This window comes from Scylla paramamosain, chromosome 33 (genome assembly GCF_035594125.1).
Source record: "Scylla paramamosain isolate STU-SP2022 chromosome 33, ASM3559412v1, whole genome shotgun sequence".
NCBI lineage: Eukaryota > Metazoa > Arthropoda > Malacostraca > Decapoda > Portunidae > Scylla > Scylla paramamosain.
In genome coordinates, this window is record NC_087183.1 from 9,444,868 (window position 1) to 9,467,964 (window position 23,097).

General features: G+C 36.9%; 2 protein-coding genes across 10 annotated transcripts; one reads left to right on the plus strand and one right to left on the minus strand.

Moving 5' to 3' along the window:
- The first annotated feature begins 116 nt into the window (after positions 1-116).
- LOC135089641 (electron transfer flavoprotein regulatory factor 1-like) lies at positions 117-22,799 on the plus strand. 4 transcript variants are annotated; one of them, XM_063985513.1, is made up of 3 exons: positions 117-141; positions 19,377-19,440; positions 20,315-22,799. In XM_063985513.1, exons 2-3 carry the CDS (start codon positions 19,402-19,404, stop codon positions 20,546-20,548), a joined length of 273 nt encoding a protein of 90 aa, XP_063841583.1. In that variant the 5' UTR covers positions 117-141; positions 19,377-19,401; the 3' UTR covers positions 20,549-22,799. The 4 variants fall into 4 exon arrangements, with proteins under 4 accessions (XP_063841583.1, XP_063841584.1, XP_063841581.1 ...); XM_063985514.1 differs by lacking the exon at positions 117-141 and adding an exon at positions 15,866-16,083; XM_063985511.1 differs by lacking the exon at positions 117-141 and adding an exon at positions 16,808-16,939.
- Positions 3,637-16,540, minus strand: LOC135089640 (maspardin-like). Of its 6 annotated transcripts, none has more exons than XM_063985508.1 (9): positions 16,411-16,540; positions 14,762-14,876; positions 13,947-14,081; positions 13,287-13,382; positions 11,976-12,106; positions 11,013-11,121; positions 9,223-9,306; positions 8,026-8,187; positions 3,637-4,720 (listed from the first exon to the last, which is right to left on the minus strand). In XM_063985508.1, exons 2-9 carry the CDS (start codon positions 14,858-14,860, stop codon positions 4,652-4,654), a joined length of 885 nt encoding a protein of 294 aa, XP_063841578.1. In that variant the 5' UTR covers positions 14,861-14,876; positions 16,411-16,540; the 3' UTR covers positions 3,637-4,651. The 6 variants fall into 6 exon arrangements, with proteins under 6 accessions (XP_063841578.1, XP_063841576.1, XP_063841580.1 ...); XM_063985506.1 differs by lacking the exon at positions 16,411-16,540 and adding an exon at positions 15,917-16,058; XM_063985510.1 differs by lacking the exon at positions 16,411-16,540 and adding an exon at positions 15,813-15,938.
- Positions 22,800-23,097: the final 298 nt, after the last annotated feature.

Sequence of the window (23,097 nt, forward strand, 5' to 3'; positions counted from 1 at the left end):
GACACCCGAAGGCAGCAGTGGGTGAAAACAAGCAAAATAAAGAAAAGTTTGGCTGTGAGAAGGTGCTAGACAGCCAGCCATAGTAACGAGGAGGCAGGAAGATAGATCACAACCACCACCACCATCACCACCACAGGGAAGGTAAGGTCAGGAAGTGTTAGAATAAATATAGGTAACTTAACGTAACTTTTTAATGAATAAATTTAGGTAACTTAACGTAACTTTTTAATGAATAATTGAACAATCCACGGTTTTAACTCATTTTAACGCATCTCACCTAACCTCCAGCACAATATATCCGTGTCATCCTCGTCTCATTGCTATAAACCGTAAAATTTAACTTAATTAAAATGTAAACAATCTGGGTCATCTCTATTTATCAGCCATTATCTATCTTATCTGTGAGTGTTTTAAACCAATACTGTCGCAAAGCGGAGCCACATGAGCAAACTTTAATATCCGCTCGTTAGATATACCTGCCATTACTTAGTTTAAGTTTGGCGAGGGTTTAAATGAGTGAGAAGGGTTGGTCGTCCCCTCCACTGGCCCCCCACCACCATCTTGGATAAGGCTCCCCAGCCCCCTCCGGTTCCAATATTATTTTTTTTTATTTCCTAAGTATTTTATTTCGGCTTGTAGCTAAGATTTTATGGTTTGTAAAAATATTTCGTTGTTTTTTTAAGTTATTTGAGCGCGTGTGTTGCGTGAAAAGTGGTGATTTTGGCGTTGTTTTTGTGTAAATAAGAGGGCCGTTTTCGGCGTATTTTTTTACGGTCCCAAAACTAATTTTTTTATTTCAGCCTGTACTAGGTTCTTATTGGTCTTAAAAAATAGTTGGTGTTTTTTTAAGTGTGTTGCCGTCCCGCTCAGTGAAATGCGTGCACCGTACACTTGTTTTTATTTCGTGTTCAACTTCCAATAATATTGATTTTTTTTTTCGGTAGATTTTTTATTTGTGCTTCTAGCTCACTCTAAATGGTTTTAGAAAATAGTTCAGATTTTTTAAAGTGTTTTCCGTTATGTTTAAGCCAGAATGGGTGAACATTTGAACGATTTTAAATAGGGTGAAGGTTCCAACAGTTTCCAGATACTTCTTTTTAAATATCTTTAATACTACTGCGTTTTGAAATGTGTTGTTATTTGTGGCATAAGTTAAAATGTGTGGCAAGTCTGAATTTATAAAGCATTCCTGTCAAGCTGCGTTTTTTAGAGGGGTCATTTTCAAAATGAAATACGTACGTACGTAAATAACGGTCGCTGTGACGTCATCAACCCCCAGCCGTGACGTCACAAGCCCCCCAGCCGTAACGTCATCAGAGTGGTACCTTCCCTAACTCCCTTCCAGTCCCTCCCAGTAAATATTCAGTGTTTTTTTTTTTCAAGGTATTTCAAGGTGTGTGTGTGTGTGTGTGTGTGTGTGTGTGTGTGTGTGTGTGTGTTGCCTTATTTTTCGTTGTACAGATGGTGATGCAGTGTGTGTTGCTTTGTCTTTCGTTGTGCAGATTGTTATGCAGTGTGTGTGTGTGTGTGTGTGTTGCCTTATCTTTCGTTGTACAGATGGTGATGTAATGTGTGTGTGTGTGTGTGTGTGTGTGTGTGTGTGTGTGTGTGTGTGTGTGTGTTGCCTTGTCTTACATTGTACAGATGCTTATGCAGTGTGTGTGTGTGTGTGTGTGTGTGTGTGTGTGTGTGTGTGTGTGTGTTGCCTTGTCTTTCGTTGTACAGATGCTTATGCAGTGTGTGTGTGTGTGTGTGTGTGTGTGTGTGTGTGTGTATGTGTGTGTGTGTGTGTGTGTTGCCTTGTCTTTCGTTGTACATATGCTTATGCAGTGTGTGTGTGTGTGTGTGTGTGTGTGTGTGTGTGTGTTGCCTTGTCTTTCGTTGTACATATGCTTATGCAGTGTGTGTGTGTGCGTGTTGAAAATGTACGCGCGCGCGCGTACATTTTCAGTTTGTTAACTGTCTAAATAATAAATCGTTTATAATTATTATTATTATTATTACACACACACACACACCTGTAGTTCAAGAGATTAGGTTAAGTTTGCTTAAACACACACACACACACACACACACACACACACACACACACACACACACACACACACATTACCTAGAGAGAGAAAAAATACGAATAAGAAAAAATGCTTACACTTATATTACGCACAAACAAACACACACACACACACACACACACACACACACACACACACACACATGCACACACACACACACACACACACATTTTCAGTTTGTTAACTGCCTAAGTAATAAACCATTTATTATTATTATTATTATTATTATTATTATTATTATTATTATTATTATTATTATTATTATTATTATTATTACACACACACACACCTGTAGTTCAAGAGATTAGATTAAGTTTGCTTAAACACAAACACACACACACACACACACATTATCTAGAGAGAGAAAAATACAAATAAGAAAAAAATGCTTACACCTAGATTATGCACAAACAAACAAACACACACACACACACACACACACACACCTGTAATCAAAGAGGGTACCACGGGGCTTCTTGTTCTTCCTCGCCAGCATTGGGTTGACCTTCCCAGTCCGAAAATTGAAGGAGGGAAGGTCAACAGTGTCACCGAGGTAGCGGGTGAACTGGGGCTTGCTTCGGAACTTCTTGCCATTGGGGCTAAGAGAGAGAGAGAGAGAGAGAGAGAGTTTTATTTTTTTAATAATTTCGTAGATTTTTGCTGTTTTGGTTTTATTTGTCAGAGAGAGAGAGAGGGAGGGAAACATAAACACAAACACACACTTACCTGTAATAATACACATCTACTTTACCACAAGTCAGCCCAGTTTTCCTCAGCACTTCCTCTCTTTTCCAGCCGCACGGGAGGGCAGAACACTCATAGCACCTTTCCTTTTTTTCTATCTGCACCAACATCTTGTGAGAGCGAGGGAGAGGGAGAGGGAGGGAGTCACAGAACTTGCCGTCTGTGAACGAGTAACAATGAAGAAATTATTGGCGGAGTCTCTCTCTCTCTCTCTATATATATATATATAGAGAGAGAGAGAGAGAGAGAGAGAGAGAGAGAGAGAGCGTAGTGGAAGAAAAAGGATCCAACCAGATTGTGAAAAAGATTCCTAAGTCTCACTGTGACCTTACCTGCCATGATCGGCATGGTCTGAACGCAGTAATGTTGTACCTCCAAGCATTGTCCGTATAATATTCGTTATAAAAATAAGAATTGATCAAGAGAAAGTAGAGCTGAAATCTTAGGTTATTTTCTTTCTTGATTAGCCTACCTATACTTTTAGAATATACATGATTACCTTTAACACAATGGAGAGAGAGAGAGAGAGAGAGAGAGAGAGAGAGAGAGAGAGAGAGAGAGAGAGAGAGAGAGAGAGAGAGAGAGAGAGCTTTGTAAACCAGTTTATATTTATTATATAAAATGCAAAAAATATCCTAAAGCAAAATTTTATGTAGGCCCTTTTCAGTTGTTTTATCTTTGATGATAAATAGAAAGTTTTACTTTTTTTAGGTGAGCGCACCAAATTCCACTCACATTCTGTGATATGGAGTGGCACACCAGCAATGAAAGCATGTGTGTGGGTTGAGGCAAGCAATGCAAATATGAAACCCACATATGTAAATAACATTTTATTGAAAAATGTTACAAGACTTTAATAGAACCATATTTCCCGTCCTCATCCATTGACTGTAAGGTACATGAAGCATATACTCTTTTCTTATACTATCACATTACCTCTTGTACAAAAATACTCTTCAGTCTCCCTACACATGGGCACAAAATGAATACCCAGATCTTAGCAGAAGCATCTCCAGTTTCATGTGCTATCAAAAGAAAGGCTATAATAATAAAAAGGATATACAGCAGTATCTTTTAACAAATTTCTTATAAACTTTACTGATTTAAGTTCACCCACAATTGTGAATCCTTCAAAGGTTTTACAACCAATTGTATATGGAAGGGCCAGATGGCAGATGTTTGACATTACCCTAAAATATAACTCAATATTTGTGCATGACAAAAGTGACCAGCACAATGAAGCTGATGAAACAAAGAGCATCTAAGTGGCCACACATTACCAAAACTGCACCAGTGTAGAGAAAACACTATAACAACTAGGAGGGTGATGCATTACATTACTGAGATACCTTCACAACACAGTTTGAAATGGCACTCATGAACTTCTACGGTGAATTATAATGGAATTTGGCTCTGACTGCTTGGAAAACACATATGCACTATTAAAGATGATGACACTAGCATAATGATTTTACAATCCTTGTCTATTGGTGATGCATACATTAAGTTTATATTTCATAACAGAATACTGTAACAACTAATATAACAATATTAGGCCTGTACTCCTGTCCAAGCTTTCCAAGTAGCCACAAATGCCTTAATGTCTTAAAATACAACAGTAGCATAATTATGACTATGCTTTAGGCTTCATATTGCTGCTTTACACAGGAATTTAAGTACAATAGTATACCTAAATATAAACACTATACATTTATAGAGATGAAATATAAACAATGAACACATGGCACTGATCTCCCTCACAAAGCATGGGTATGTGCCAAATACTGTTCACACCAGCATAGCATCTGCACCATTGTCCTGCCCACCACCTGCTATCGCTCTACTGGTGTGCCTGAGTCCGTGGCACTCAGATGGGTGCCCTCGTAGCCTCGCAGGTGAACCTGGTAGAAGTGCACAGAGCCCATTAGAGATTTTTGTTTAGCTTTCCAAAATGTTATTTCTCATTAATGGAACATGAAACAAAAGTCTAGAATAAGTATGCAATGAAACACATTCTTCAAGACAATGTTCCATAAATATCATCAATAATAAGGTATACTTAAACACTGCAACTGCATGCACATGCACGCACGCACGCACGCATGTGCACACACACACACACACACACACACACACACACACACACACACACACACACACACACACACACACACACACACACACAAACACACACACACACACCACCAGATGGTGCCAGGCAACTACTACAAGCTAAAGATTAAAATCAATGTTGCTGACTTAAACCTAGTGGGAGCTAGGCAATATAAATTTTTCCTAACAGTAAAAAGTAAAAGAAATTAAACTGGATATAAGAGAATTCAGCTAAAATAGCTGAGAATAGATCAGATTTTTTATTAATTTAAAGACACAAGAAAAAGATTTATAATCACAGAACGGATAATCTGTAATCTAGTGAACAAGATGACCCATGTAAAAGAAAAGTAAGGACAGCTAAGGAGAAGAATGGAGAGTTGAAGGAGGTATGAGGTAACTTGTGCAAGGACAATATACAGTAAAATCCCTCTCATCCGGCATTCGAGTATCCAGCAGCTTCAAGTATCCGGCACATTTTTTCCCGAGCCTTAAAATCAATAAAAAATCAATGTGTACTCATAAAATTTATTAAAATTCCCGCACGAGGCATACTTTGTCCCCTCACCACCAGAGCACACTGCTTTGCACCACCCACGGCCCACTGCATTGTGTTTACTCAGTGACTCAGTCTGGCGTGTGCACTGTTTATCGCCTAACGCCTTCATCATGCCTAAAGTTGTAGAAAAGAGGAAGCGTGTTGTGCTTACACTTAAGCAGAAGGTAGACATTTGTTGACGATTAGAGAGAAGTGAAAGCAGACAGCAACTAATGGCGGAATATGGTGTGGGCTCATCAACTATTTGACATTAAATCCCAAACGAAAAAGATGCGGGATTACATGAAAGCCACTGACACCCCAAAGGCAACGGAAAATCGTCACACACTGCATTATCATTGTGGTGAAATGATGGACAAAGTGTTATACGAGTGGTTCAGCTTGAAAAGATCAGAAGGAGTCACAATTACAGGCCCAATGCTGCAACTGTGTGTTGGTGAGTGTGAGGTGGCATCGTGGGTGGCCACGCGCGACACGGCAATCAGCTGATCTTTGTTATGGTAAGATGCATGAGTGTAGGGTGGTGATTTTTTTTTTTTTTTTTTTTTTATGTAGGAGTGACACTGGCCAAGGGCAACAAAAATCCAATAAAAAAAAATGCCCACTGAAATGTCAGTCCCATAAAAGGGTCAAAACAGTGGTCAAAAATTGATGAACAAGTGTCTTGAAACCTCCCTCTTGAAGGAATTCAAGTCATAGGAAGGTGGAAATACAAAAGCAGGCAGGGAGTTCCAGAGTTTACCAGAGAAAGGGATGAATGATTGAGAATACTGGTTAACTCTTGCGTTAGAGAGGTGGACAGAATAGGGGTGAGAGAAAGAAGAAAGTCTTGTGCAGCGAGGCCGTGGAAGGAATGGAGGCATGCAGTTAGCAAGATCAGAAGAGCAGTTAGCACGAAAATAGCGGTAGAAGACAGCTAGATATGCAACATTGCGGCGGTGAGAGAGAGGCTGAAGACAGTCAGTTAGAGGAGAGGAGTTGATGAGACGAAAAGATTTTGATTCCACCCTGTCTAGAAGAGCAGTATGAGTGGAACCCCCCAGACATGTGAAGCATACTCCATACATGGACGGATAAGGCCCCTGTACAGAGTTAGCAGCTGGGGGCGTGAGAAAAACTGGCGGAGACGTCTCAGAACGCCTAACTTCATAGAAGCTGTTTTAGCTAGAGATGAGATGTGAAGTTTCCAGTTCTGATTATAAGTAAAGGACAGACCGAGGATGTTCAGTGTAGAAGAGGGGGACAGTTGAGTGTCATTGAAGAAGAGGGGATAGTTGTCTGAAAGGTTGTGTCGAGTTGATAGATGGAGGAATTGAGGTTTTGAGGCATTGAACAATACCAAGTTTGCTCTGCCCCAATCAGAAATTTTAGAAAGATCAGAAGTCAAGCGTTCTGTGGCTTCCCTGCGTGATATGTTTACCTCATGAAGGGTTGGACGTCTATGAAAAGACGTGGAAAAGTGCAGGGTGGTATCATCAGCGTAGGAATGGATAGGACAAGAAGTTTGGTTTAGAAGATCATTAATGAATAATAAGAAGAGAGTGGGTGACAGGACAGAACCTTGAGGAACACCACTGTTAATAGATTGTGGACATAATTTCACTTCTATTCAAGTATTCGGCAATATTCAAGTATCCGGCATGTCGGCGGTCCCGTTGATGCCAGATAAGAGGGATTTTACTGTACAATTACAAGCCAAGTGAAAAGTTTTGAGGGAAAAAAATAAATAATCATTTATTTATTATTTATTATTTTTCCCTCAAAAAGAATTAGCTGTCAAGAGTCATATATGAATACTAATCAAGAAAATTATTAAGATATATTAGAGAAATGAAAGAAAGGAAAAAAGGAACAGGAAGAGAAAATAACTTCAAGAAAATTCTAGAGGAACAGCTGTAGGAATCTAACACAAAAATATCAGTCATAAAGGAGAAAGAAACACTGGCTAGGGATACTGTGGACAAGAAAAGGACATAGTGATCTTTGGTGTTAAGGAAGAGAAAATCCCTAACAAGTCTGTAAGAAAAAAGAAACTGAAACAAATAGCAGCTCAGGTTGTGGAACAAGTTCAGGAGGAAGGAAGAAACACTAAATGAGATAAGAGAAGTCCACAAAATTGAGTGATATGAAGAAAGTATAAAAAAAATAATCAGAATCAAGTTTATATCCCAAACTTAGAGAAGAGAAGGGAGTGAGGAGCTTTAATTACAGTATTCAATGATGAAGGGAGTGGAACAACCAAATAGAGAAGACATGTCTGGAATGAAAGGGTTACAGAAGAAAGCCGAAGAGGACCACTTGTGAGAGAGACATTAAGAAGCAATGTTTTCTCCACACAAGCATAAGTCAAGTATAATATAGGCAAGAAAGTGATCCATACAAGGAACATTAATAACTTTAAGGAAAAGTTTATATTACTAGATATGTATACAACAATATCAACACAGATTTTTTCCTCTATGTAAGACCTAAGTCACACACACACACACACACACACACACACACACACACACACACACACAAACATACACTCACCTGTATGTACATATTAACCTCATCTGCTCTTGAAAGGAAAGGAAAGTTGCCTCCTGTCTTGAGGTGAGCCAGACGGGCATTTGGATAACACTTGTACATTTCCTCCTTTACAGACTGGGACAAGGCAGACTCATCAAAAACATCAACAAGTGTCACCTCCATCTGATAACATACACACACACACATCTAATTATTACACAGGGAAAAAAAAACAATGTCAAGTCAAAAAAAAAGGAAAGGAAATATTATGCACTTCTCATAGGTTATTTATGTCCTATGCCAACATTCACCATGAGCAGGAGCAGCTGAGATAAGGCATACTGGCACACAATCAGGCCTACAAGCATTGTCTCATATCTTAGCCTTAGCAATAATACTGAGGTCAGTTACTCAGCATATCCATTACCTTCCCACATCAGAGGCCAACAGCTATGCCATAACAAACTTATCTCCTTTCCTGCATCTGGCCTGATTGGTTAATCAGACCATAAGTGGACAATCCTCCCACTAAGACCCTTAAGGCCTTGTCACTATTTATGTATTCAGGATTCCTCTTCATTCATCTATCACCTCCTACAGCTCTTCCCTGTTCTCCAGGCATCTCTCTGGCATCTAAACTTCTCTTCACATTGTCCATCCATCCCATTCATGGTCAATCACATCTAATCATCTTCATCAATAGGCCTTTCATCTTCTCTCTATGTCCACACCCACATAAAACTTCCTGCTCTAAAAAATATGCCTTATAATCAGTATGTAAATTACTTTTTTTTTTTAAATTCAAGTTACAGGAAAAGGGCAAATGTCATTAAGGCTGACTTTAGGTGATATAATGAAATAATATAAACACAAAATGAGTGAAGGCAAAGTAAAAAGAGAGTTCATATGTAAGAATATCACAAGAAAGGAAATGGTGCATAATTATGCATCTATTGAGAAGTTCACAGGATTGTTTTAAGGTTGCATTTCATTCTCTTAAGCATTAAAATGAAATTCTGAATCATTCTCTCTTTCTTAAGATGATATACAGTGCATATGAGAAACAGCAAGTTAAAACACAAAAAGCATTAACAGAAAGAAGATGCTATCAGAAAACTTTCAAACAAAGTCTACTGAAGACATCAGAATAAGATAAAGATGTAGTGGAGGAGCATAGCAGATGAAGGTTACAAAAGCATGACATGATAAAAGAATTACCTCTACTTTCTGGGGCTGAACATAGTCTGGAGAACAGTTGAGGGTGAGTCTTGAAGCTAACTCACTCTGAGTTAAACATTCCAACTGTAAGCAAAAAATCAAGACAAAATTATAATTTCCATAATAACAGAAAGTAAAAACATCTTGATGTAAATGCTTCTATATAGTACCTCTTGTTATCAACTAGTATATGCACTGTCATCACCCCCACAGTAACAGGTCACTCTGACCCTGGTCACTCCAACCTCTCACCCTGCTCACTCCAGCCTCCCATCCAAGTCATTCCAGCCTAACAGTTTCAGCCAAAATTTATAATATTTATTTTATAATGCATATATTTTTAAATGTAAACTAAAATTACAAAAAAAAAAAAAAAATTATATATATATATATATATATATATATATATATATATATATATATATATATATATATATATATATATATATATATATATATATATATATATATATATATATATATATATATATATATATATATATATATATATATATATATATATATATATATATATATATATATATGTGTGTGTGTGTGTGTGTGTGTGTGTGTGTGTGTGTGTGTGTGTGTGTGTGTGTGTGTGTGTGTGTGTGTGTGTGTGTGTGTGTGTGTGTGTGTGTGTGTGTGTGTGTGTGTGTGTGTGTGTGTGTGTGTGTGTGTGTGTGTGTGTGTGTGTGTGTGTGTGTGGTAGGTATGTTTCATGCAGGGACTGCCACATGTAGACCTGACACCTCCATGTAGCTTCCCTTATTTTTTATTCACTTAAGAAATAAGCTGACAAAAATCAGATATAATATAGATAGAATGTATGGTATGTAGTTACTATAGAGAAATAAGGAAATTACTGACATTTTAAGTAATTTATGGGTAAGTTATTCTGATAGGTAAGAAACCAGGATCTGTATTGCAGTGCTTTTGGCTTTCATAAAGAACTATTTTCAAAAGCCACAAAGATGTTTAGTTGTGTTCTAATGAATTTTTTTCCACTGATAGTGCAAAATCCTATGTAGATTATTACTATAATCATGAAAACATTCTTGAAAACTCCATCAATTTCAACTAAACCTATTATATAAAGTCAAGATAAGGCTCTGAAATTTTTGAAAATATAATCCAGTGGCTGAATGAGCCCATAGGTGTTCCAAAGATTACAGCACCAAGGATTTGCAACATGGTATCTGCATACTGAGGCTGGAGTAGCCAGGGCAGGAGGCAGGAGTGACTACGATCTGAATGACTAGGGACTAGACGGGATAGAAACCACTCTGACCATCCACTATCCACTCTTAACACTGCAATTGCTAAAAGTAACTAATTTCACAGCCTCAACCACAGACCTTTGACTAGAGAATGGGTGAAGCAAAAGTTACCTTTGTAGTAAGGAGTAGAAGGCTGGAGGGTCCACCACTAGATACACTAAAGAATGGAATGAAGTTATAAAATCTCTTCATCTTGAAAAAGAAACTGCACTTAACTCTTTCCACAGAGGTAGAAGGATTTCAAAGGAAATCTTTCCACATATGTATGACATACATATATGGTGAGATTATCTTTAAAAATTTGATGAAGAGGAAACAGCATGAGTAGAGTAAGGCTAAGATGTATATTAACCCAGTTGTAAAATACAGGGACCGAGCTATGCTTGTCTAGCACAAACTGAGGCATAGTAGTTTTATGATAAGACAAGGTTCGTGGAGTACAAAGACAACATAGTGGAATTTCTGAGTATAAACTGAAAAAACTTTGTCAAGTTGATACTGAATACTCACTCTTTCCACCATGAAGTCTATGGAGTCAGCAATATGGGGGTCCATCAATTTTCTGGGAAACCGTCCAATAATCATTTTCTTGAGCAGAGTTGAAGGCAACATCCAAAATCTGTGGAAATTATTCGGAATGAGAGAAAAAAAAATCAGATAAAAAATCAATAAAATCAATAAAAATAAATAAGTAAAATAAAGCAGCATGCATGCAAAACAAAGTGAGCTATGACAGTAAAGAGATAATACTCATGTGCAATGAAGTAAGTTATTATTATAATAATTTTGTTATCAATTCCATTAAACAAACATATAATTAGAAATTAATTGTACACAAACCAAGGTTGGCTATACTCAAAGTTTAATTAAATAGCTTCAAAGTTTAATTACATGGTCACAACACTGTAAAAGATAAGATAAGGAAAGCATTGCAGCACAGCAAAGATTACTTGCTGTAACTTGGATTGCACAAACATATGACAGACATGGTTAATGATGAATGTCTGCTTGCTAAGTAATGTATTGATAAACTGAACATATAAAGTACATAAGCTAATAACAGAAGGAACTCCAGAGAATTAAGAGTGTAAACCATTCCAGCTTTAAGTCTTATGCAGCAACATTTGATAAAGTAAATGGAGAAGCCATTATAAATGTTACTTTTTAATATTATTTATGGCATGTAGCTGTTACAAAACTTCCAGGCTGTTACTGAAATGCAATATATCATAAATGTATTATTGCAGTTTGTCATGCTATGGAAATAAAAGGACCTGCTGATTTTAACATACAATAGAGAAAATACAATGATGAATCCACAAAGTCACTTCAAATAAAGAACGAATGAATATACTGAATAGGGCACATGATGAACACCACACCTCTGGCATTGCTACCTCCTCATTGACAAACCACACCTCAACACAACTTCAATAAACAATGCAGAAGAGTAAAACCCCACTCATAACTTACACTGAAGATGAGTCTGTATAGTTGAAGATCTTTGTATCAATGAAGGAATTACACAGAATGAGTGAGGCAACCCGGGAAGAATTTGAGGTCAGCTCAGCAAACTTCTGGGCCAAAAACCCTCCAAGTGAAGCCTGAAAACATACTGATATCAAGATGAAGCAACAAGGCAAACACTTCTTTCTTCTCTCCTGCCCTCCTTTTATATTACAATCTTCCTCTAAACATGCAACATAAAAGATAATCATTCAGAAGTTTTAAAAAATATGAAATATGCAAGAAGACTCTTGATGAGTTATGAACTCTAATCATACACACTAAATACAACACAGTTTATAATACAATAAGAGAAAAATGAAAATTCTCTTAATCTATTCTTGTTATGAGTTAATGTGGTTTCATTATGTTGGTAAATTAAAATGTACAGTACAAGATGTGCAATGATGTAATTGTGATGCATCATTATGGAGTAATTGAGATGCACTAACAGCCACAGGTGGTCTATTCCAGAAGTATGACTTGGTGTCCTCCATCATACCATATGTCACCCATTATACAATACTTTCTCTATCTCCTATATTCTAACCAATGGTGGTGTTGGACTGAGGATCCTGTATGGATAAGTGGTCAGCTGCTACCCTATTGTAGCCATCCCTTTTATGGGAAGTTCTAAGAAACTGACATCAGATATACAGAGAAATAGACTAACAACCAGACCATGACCTGGCCAATAACATGTTCTGGCAATATCTTGGTATCATTGTGACTGGTATCTCTACAGGCTACAAAAGTCAAGAAGTACTGCACAAGACTGAGAAAACATATACATGACAAAATTAATTACTATGAACTCAGTAGTACATAAGAAGAACCAATGACATGGCCCAACTGCCGATCAATGACACATATCACACTGTATCAAACATGTTTCCACTGCTCTATAAGATTAAGCTATATGTAAATCAAAACATCCAAGTTCAAATTACAGACAAGAGAGTTTCCTGATGATGAATATTTATGTTAGCATTATGTGACATTTTCTTACAACTATATAAAAGTACATTCATGTAACAAGCCACATTCATTCCAATGTATTTAGTGTTTTTCTAAATCTTGAGCCTTCTGATCTGATGAAAATCTATCAACTATCAAGTTTTGTAAGGAGATTGTCAGCAAGTCAGAAGAATTAAGACTCAGAAACACAAAATACAATGGAAGTGAGTATGGCATATTAATCAAATTCATACAGCAACTGTACATAAGCAACTCAATCAATATTAAGAACACACAGCAGCCAGCAGGAGGTACACTCACCCCGAGGATGTGAGCCCGGTCCACATCCAGACGGTCCAGCAGGTGCTTGAATCCCTCACACCACTCCATAACACTCCAATATACCGGATATTCCACCTGCCATAGGAAAGAATGTTTAGTACACCTCTGGCTGGGACAGAAAACATTATTCTGCATTTCTACAGTCTACAGAAGAACATGATATGATATGTCAAGTGACTCAAGAGAACTATATGTAAATGCTTTGTCATTTGACTCAAAGAGAATCATATATAATACAGCACTTATCAGTATAACATGTCAAGTGACTCAAGAGTAGGTGCATTATAAAGCAGTCACTTTAATGGAAATATCCTTTCAGATGATTCAGAAATAACATGCAGTAGCTACTTCAGTCACAATAATATAATTTCATATCAAGTAACTCAAGAATATCATAACACAGTAGAGTCCCTTCAGTTAATAAATACTACTTTATGCCAAACAACTCATGAAAACCATGTGTAACATAGAAGAGTCCCCTCATTCACTATGCTTCCATTTGATGTCAAGGAAATCAAGAGTATCATACATAATAAAGCAAATTCAGTTACCCAATATTAAAACTTTCATGCCTGACTGGGAGAAAAATAACATGATTAAGTACAGTAACAACCAAGGCATCAACGCTCAGCATCTCACCGATATAACTCTGTATCCTCGTGCTGTCAGGGAAAGCACCTGTCTATAGAAGCAGTCAGCTGTTCCAATGACAGGGGGCAGGCACACCAAGGGGCATCGCACCCCCTTGGGCCCCGCCTCATAAACCTTCCACACCTGCAAGATACATTGCACTCAATTCACTTGTGTGGTCAAGAAAAACAAGTTAATAGATTTTCTTGTCAAATTACATATAACAGAAAATCTAAATTGTTATGGTTAGAAGCTGAACTCAGTGATCAAAAGCATACGTTATGAGTTTGTAAAATATTATTTTAAATACTTGTAATTGTAAAATATTATTTTAAATACTTGTAATTTTAAGTGTTATTTAGAATGTTACATGAAGCATCATCATCTGCACTCACTTCAATACCTATAAATCATAGAAAAAAAAATCAAATGTAGTCATAGAGAAACTATTTACTTATATGATGCTATGTAGAAACAATGCTAAAACTACAACAAAAGTATATTTTCTTATAGCATTTGAAAGTTTTAATTTTTCTCTTTCCTTCCCTCTCTCCCTCTGATTCAATCATATTTACAGTTCTGCCCAACACTGATGCAAACTTTAAAATATTTAGTCTGGTAGCAATACATCTGATGAATCATATCCAAACAAGAGAAATTTTGAAGTGTTCTGTAAATCAAAGTTTCTAAAATCTATATCATCACTTCTGGCTGTAGCAGTATATGCTTCCATATAATTTCTTGCAAATAATAACCACAAATACTCCTATTTTTAAAAAGAGATTTCTGAAAGCTAACGATCCTTCAAATCTTGAAACACTAACCTTCAACCCATCACTGTCAACCACAATCTGCTTCAGAGGCACAGTGCTTCGAAAACTTTTGTATTCCAGCGTACATGACAAATCACTTTCAAACTCCATTGAGTGAAGACAGACCCTGTTTTAATGAGGGAAGGAAAAGCATATCATTAATAACACTTTATTTTTTTAATGAGAAAAACACTATTTTCTGTATCCATATTCTGCAACTTAACCCTTTCACCTAAAATGATCTTGGGACCTTATGGTTATTACAGTACCAATGTCTAAGGTGCTGTACTTAGTTCCCCTGATGAAGAGTTTGATCCAAGGCAAAGCTAAATATTTATCCTGCCTTCAAATCAATCTCTCAGAGTTTCCATGAAATGCCTAATGGATGGATTAAACAACAGACTAACACTGACCTCTACAAGATTCCAAACACCAACATCTCACTGAAACTCCTACATTTTACTTTCCCATAACACACATCCATGTGATTACAGGTGCATGTCTTTGGTACACCAGTAATACATCCAAAATAACTAAATATTAAAAGTAAATCTTATCAGTAAGTTTATCACAGATATTGTTTCCCATTTAATCATGTTGAAAAGATTCATCTGTATTTTCATAAAAAAGAAAGAAAATAAATAAATAAATAAATAAATAAATAAACAAAATAATAATAATAAAAATAATAACACAGTAAAGAAAGTAATGACCTAGACTATGCTACTAACTTCTAAGTGTTCCTTGCCAACACTCAGTGGATTTCATAAGACAACAGAACAACTTTTCCAGGTATTAGTATTTCACTGTCTTTAGTACCACTGAAGTACCACTTTACCAGCCAAGGCACACAAAATAACTGCCACACCCTGTGTCTTTCTCAAAAGCTCTACTTATGACGTGCTGAACTGTCACGAGATTATAGTCATCCATTAATTAAGATGACAAACTGAATTGCGAATGACTTTTTGAGATGGCATGGCGTTGAATCGTATCTTGATCTGTGACAGTGAGTGCAACACAAAATAGAACTAAAGTGAAATAATACACAATTTTCTTGAACCTTTCACCACACAACACTGGAGGACCGCAGCGGTATCCCCCTCGCTCACTAACACTGACGTGCTGAACACCCGCTTGGACCATCTTATCCAAGCTAATCCTCACCCAGCAACAGTTCCACAGCCAGCGTCTCACTGCTTCTGTCCACGTCTCCAAACAGTTCCAGTGGGCTGCGGCACAAACCACAAATGACTCAGGTGGCCGACAGGCGCGACCAGGGACGATATTGGCCTGACTTCTGTTGACGACTAACGTTCAGATAACCTTGGCAGGCAAGGAAGAGGCCAACAGTTGGAAGCGCTATTGTGCTGTAATACAGTGACTGCGAAAGGACCTTGAGCCTCTGGATATTATCTTAGGCCTCACCAGCCTTCCTCCTTCCCCTTTAATTATAGATAAATGTTGACTCGAGATTTCGGTCACTTGTTATCCCCCCCCCCCTTTACCTTTACCCCTATGAAGTGTGTAATAAGGATGATACCGTGTGTATACATGTTCTTAGATGTATACACACAATAATTGATTTTTAAGGTAAATAATATTTGTAAACATGAATACAGCTCTCTTTCTTTACGAGCAGCACGTAAGATTATACCCACCTCAACCGCCTGCCCTCCCCGCTCTCTCACATGACGTTTTCACGTAGTCCTTAACATCCTAACCTCCTCATCTCAGTGACATATCAATCAGTAGGTTTCAAAGAGCCACATATTCATCTATATGGGCATTTCTGTTTCGTAAGTGAGCGACAGAACGGAACATCACGTACACAAGTGAAAGCAGGGAATTTCCTTAACTCTAGGGACTTCAAATAAATATCCCTAAGCGGAGAATATTGTAATTATCATCACAATGCCACAAGAAAATTATGTCCATGCACAGCTACATGATAATATAATGAATGCAAACACATGCACAAGAAAATAGTAACATACCGTGATAAACATGTGAAAAAAAACATGGATTCTATATAGTTCCTTGGGAAAAACAGTGTGCTATATTTCAGTTTAGGGACAAAAGGTGCCAGTCTCCCCTTTACCTCCGTAAGGGGAGGTAGCACTCATTTCTACATCAAAATAGACAAGGAAAGCTTCTCTCTTCCCAGTCCTTACCAGTATTCGAATACAGGTAAGAAAGTATGACCTGCGAGTCTCATAATCATTTGATGTCTGCCATTTTCACGATAGTGTTTTCCTCTTGGAATCTACGTAGTCGGTATCATGTAAGTGACAAACGTCGCAGCTTTTTTTTTTTTTTTTCCGTGATAACATTTTTTTTTTAAGGTAAATATCTTGCTTGATCAGATCCACCTATTCACTAATTTTGTTAATTTAATAGGTTTATTTTCCTATCATACCCATTATGTTTAGTAATTTATTCTTATTCATCTCTTGTCAAGCTGAAAAACTAGCTTATATATATATATATATATATATATATATATATATATATATATATATATATATATATATATATATATATATATATATATGCCCTATCATTTATAGGAGTCGCCGGTGGTGTGAAGGAAGGTTAGGTGAGATCCTTTTTCCCAGATGCTTTTCACGAGTCATTAGTGTTCCAGAAAGGTTATTCATTTCGATATCGATTACGAAGGGGTTCACAGTACGTGGGACTTAGAAATGTTAGTTAGGGTTAGGCTAGATTTCCCTTCCTTTTCTCATCATTATTTTGAGTGGCTAATTGTGTCTAGGATGATTTACTTCGTTCATGCTTCAAGGAAGATGATTAATATTTTCTAGTTGAAATGTCAGGTTCGGTGAATACTTCTCCACACTTTTATTAGTTGCCTGTTAGGTTAGTTTTTCCCGTATGCTTTTATGAGTGATTTCCTATTAAAGTACGGGATTGAAAGCTAGCTTAGTTGATTGATTGATTGGTAGTTGTCATAGCCGCGGCAACGGCGGAGTGACGGGTCATTTGCCGTGTGTGTTGGTTGGTGCATCGCGCGTCAACAATCAATAAGCAAGTAGGTTAACGCTTACTTGCTTGACCTCCAAGAAAGACGTCATTCAGACTTGTCGCCATTCCTCCACAGGAAATACCGCAATATTCACTTGTATCTGGTAAATATCCTGCAGCGGTCGGTATTTTTTCGCTTTTTTTTTTCTTACCATTGTTTACTAATTTATACTCATGTCATTTGTCATATGATAACATTTGACTTAAGAAATACTGACAGTGCTCCGGGTAGTTAAGGATGGGCGACAGCACGTAGGTGTAACTTCCCTCACTTTTAAGGTTGACATAACGCTTGTTTGAAGTTACCAAGAACTTTGTCATAGAAACCGGCGAGCTGTAATTGTACACACACATACACACATTGCATCAGGAAACGCAGAGTGAAACAGTTCAACTCATTAGGTGTTGAGGCACTTTAGAGGTGGGATGGAAGCATTAAATAAGGGGAGGGAAGGCGATTTTTTTTTTTTTTTCTTCCAGTAACGGGGTAGCAGTGCGAGCCTCCACAACTGTCGACCGACGTTCTTGACACATGAAATAAAATAGTCAATGTTGAAGATTATCAGTTCCCTATTCCCAGCCCCTCGAGGCCGTTCCTTTCCAGGAACTCTGAGTGGCCATATCTGTAGAATTCACTTGTTGATTGATTAATTATTCATTCTGCAGCCAGTGCAGTGCACTTTTCTTCCTGTAAATATTTTACACTATCTTATGCTCAGGGGGAAAGTTAACAGGCTCCGCCCTCCTCCTTTATTGTAATTCTCAGTAGAACAAGCAATCAATCTTTCTTAAGCAGGGGGAGTGGCGGTTGGGAGGGGGGTGACGGCATGATGAAAACATAATGGCGATCAGGTATAAGTTTTTATTTATTTATTCATTTTTTGGTGAAAAGGTAAGGAGACAATGGGAAATGTGATTAAGGCCTGAGGCTGCCAAGAATTTTTCAGCTCACAACTTTGATATATATATATATATATATATATATATATATATATATATATATATATATATATATATATATATATATATATATATATATATATATATATATATATATATTCACTACTTAAATTTGTAATTACTTGTATATCTGTGCCTGTCTTTATGATGACTCCCATATTGCTTGCAAAATTTTGACGTATGATTGAATTTAAACTAATATTTAAAATTGTTAATTTGTGTTTGCTATTCATCCTTAAATGTTGGAATCTGTCCTGTGTCCCTTGCTAATCCCCTAAGATGAATGAGTGGCAGTCTTCACGTGTTTCTGTTCATACAGGATGAATTTGATCTTAATCCAGTTTTACATCCCCCCCCATCTCTCTCTCTCTCTCTCTCAATTTAATACCACTTTATTTTCCCAATTTATAGGGACACTTTCTTTCACATCCACATAAGAATAGTCTCACCATCCTTGCATACATATCCTCTTCCATTATCCAGGAGCCCAAACCATTTTCAGGTGCTGTGCAAAGTGATCTCATTTTATAGCATAATTATCTCTCCATTAGATATGTCCATACATTTGATTTTAATCTCAGCATCTGTTTTATTAAATTCTGATAATTCCTTCAATTTGCAGGAAGTTTCAGCAATCCACCACAGCCATGTCTCAGAGATCACAAGTAATACAGCTGTATAAAAATGTAAGTGCAGATATATGTATGTAAGTTTCTTCCATTCCAAGTATTAATACTGTGCTCGAGTTATCCATGTTTGCCTTTTGTGTGAGACTACAGATATTCGAGATTTAACTGGTCAGAAAATGACTTATACTCAGTACAAGAGATAATTTGCATGAAGGGAAATGTATGAATGAAATCAAGTGACAAAAATTATAAAGACATGTAAAGGTAGTTGTTCATGTAGTGTACATTTCAAGAATATTACTGTTTTCAATTGCAGATGTCTAAGATCCTGAACATCTAAATAAAAAGAATAACATGGAGATTGTAGACAAAATAACTTCCATATCTCCAGAACCATCATTAACTTACCTCTCTTTTCTCACATGTGCACACACACTTCCCACATATTCCCCTTCTACTTCTTATTATGCCCAGCTTTGGAGCATTATGGAAACAATGAAAAATTAATCTGATGGCAGTATAAATTTTAGCTATGAGAGGCACCATTGTCTGGGATCGATCCTGTGTCATTAACATCACAGTAGCATGCTCTTTTAACATGTTACCAGTGAAGCCATAAGTGATCAAGACCTAAACAATTTTTGTCAGTCTAGACTCTATAGACAGTTGTGGCACTACACCTATACTCACACTTTCTTACTGCATTCACACACTTGACTTCTCTTCATTCACTACCTTACTTTCACTTTCCCTTACATTCATATAATCACTTATTTCCTTTTCCTTGTACATAGACCCAAGCACTCCCGTGCTTTTAATTTACTGCATATCCTCACTCTCACTTCCCTTGATGTATTCCCTTGCTGCTTTTTTCCATGTGCTTCCTCACTCTGGCTTCCTGCACACACCCTCACTGCCTTCCATCCCCTAGCTGCTGTACCTGGGACGTGAGTATCCCATGGGGTATGAGTACTTCAGGGAGAAGCTGAAGAATGCCTTCCTCAAGAACAGACACGAGACAGACCCCAGGCGGATTACGGAGATGATTGCCCGTGGCGAGTATGTCATTAAGGAGATTGAGGCGCTATACATGTTGCGCAAGTACAGGACTCTCAAGCGACGCTACTACGACACGGAGGATGCCAACAAACAGGCCACCAACTAGGGCATACTTGGACCATTGGTTTTGCTGGTGTGGTTCATTGGTTAAGTTTAAAGTTTCTCCAAACCAGTAATAATTTGAAAATTTATGATATATTACAAGCTGTGGAGTATTAGGAGAATCTATCACTTGAAAGGCTTAGTATTGATAATGTTGGTCTTTTATCTTAAAAGATGAAGATATATTTCTTGATAAAATATTGATGATACTGATAATAATAAAAACAAGCACTAAAGAGAAAATATCTTTATAATTTCTTGAAAACTAATTCTGTGGTTAAAGACTAAAGAGATAAATAATATTTAAAGAATTCCTTGAAAATGATTATTGTACTTAATTAGTCTTGAAGATGGTGAAATATATTAGAGATTTATAATCACATAGCTTCTACAATCACTATGAGAACTGGAGAGGCTCACTTTAATTCACAGGGAACCAGTATGAACTGTTGTCAGATTCTCAATAGCATTAATGGACAGTTTCTTCACCAAAGGTTGCAGCTGAATGATAAACTGATTGTAACAGCAGCCCTCAAGTGGACTGCTTTGCTCCCTCACCCCATCATACAGTGCATGGTTCAGTTGCACCCCTAGTCTGGGTTAGCACTAGAATCTCACCTTCTGTAAGAAAACAAGGCATGGAAGTATTTTTCCCAACTATAATGAGGTTGCTTCAGGCTCTCTAGCCCTGTCTACCTTAAAATTCCTTCAGAATGGAATAGAGTTTTCACAAGAAGCCAGAACTTAAAATTTTGCGAGACAAAACTATGTTAAGTTTAGGTAATTTTAACAAGCTAAAGAAAATATAGCTTAAAGATGATTTTATATGTTTATTTATTTTTTAATAAGTCTAGTGAGGACCTTTGTGATTGGAAACAAGTGTAGCTGTCGCTAACTTAGTGTAATTTAAACTTTGACCCTGTTAATTTTTTGAAAGTTTGTCTCCTTGTGGAAGCATTGCTGCTCCATTCTAAAGAAAAGTGGATGAAACTTAGAGGGCAAACAACAACCTGGTAATACAATTAGGAATAATGCACCAGGAACATATGCAGACAAGGAAAATGACAGTGTATGGGCATAGAAATTCAGGAAGAAGATTATTCAGTGTAAGAGTACCAAATTTAACAAAAGTGAATACCTGGCCTCACACCTTCATGGATAACTAAATAAAAGTAACACCCCTCCATTCATTTACCACTTAAAGAATCACGCTAGTGCAGCACTAAAATGTCAATCTATTCATCACCAATTGACATATAATCATGGAGCATACTGAAAGAGTTTCAGGAGAGAAACACTTTTAGTTGCCTTTTCTAACAAGTGTCCTTCATATATATACTACTTTCCTTTACTGATGTCTACCATGCTGCTAAATAATCTCCAATTATAATTAATATAACCGTCATATATTCATTCAGGCCTAGGCACACCTGCCACATTATCTTGCAAATGATAGTACATTCTTGATTCTTTGATTGTTAATGGAAGTATAACCTTTATTACCTCATTTGAGTAACCCCAGATGATTTTTACTGAGGAGAGTATAATTACAGGCACATAAATGTGTTTGAATTAACTTCTTTGCTGTCATTGGCATCGTTCAAAATTGTATTCTAAACTTGCACCTGATAATTTTACTTAACTTATGGAGATGCCACAGCAGTCAGTATATCATATTTTATAAATTTCTTCAGAAAATGAATAAATAAAAACCAAAACTAAGACTCAAAAGTATAAAAGATATATGGTATTGTTGTCAAAATGAAGGTGCAGCTTTACTTCTCTGGATAATTGCATGACCAAGTCTCTGGTTATTTCCTTATTTGGCATATATGTTCCCATGGTGGGCTTTTACAGGAAATGGGATTTAGGGAATGATGATGAGGTACCATTGAGGATCCACATGCTGCAGAACTATTTTCATCTGTCATTTGGTCATTGTCACACCTCATGGAAGAAATCATTTGCACTTTTGTCACTCATGACTCATAACTTCATATAGATTTTGCAATATTTCATGCATTGGAAAAGCACATGCACCTCACAAACTGGTGTCTAACAAAACAAAGCTCTTGGCTGTGACTTAACAATAGGTTCTGTTTCTTTGTAGCATGGTTAGTGCTCTTCAATACAAGGTTAGTTTTATGAACACAGCACTGGTCTCAGGATTTGCGTTTTCTGTATATATTATATATTTTTGGCACATTATTAAATACTGTGCATTTGTTACCTGTGTATTAAAGGCGGCTGGTTCATGGATGTTTATCTGATCCTATACCTCATAAAAGACTAAGATAGCACTGGAAAACATACAACTTAACTATTTTGGTATTTGAGTAAAAGTGTCCATGGCTATTTGCTGGAAGGTTACACAAAAGAGCAGATATAAAAATGGAAAGGAACAGGATAGTATTAGGAACCTATTGAATTATGAGCATGTAATGATAATAGTGGTATTATTGATAGAAATATTTGGCATAATAAAACTGCTGATTTTATGGAGAGAGAGAGAGAGAGAGAGAAATGGAAATAACTAGTGGGATTGAACGTATG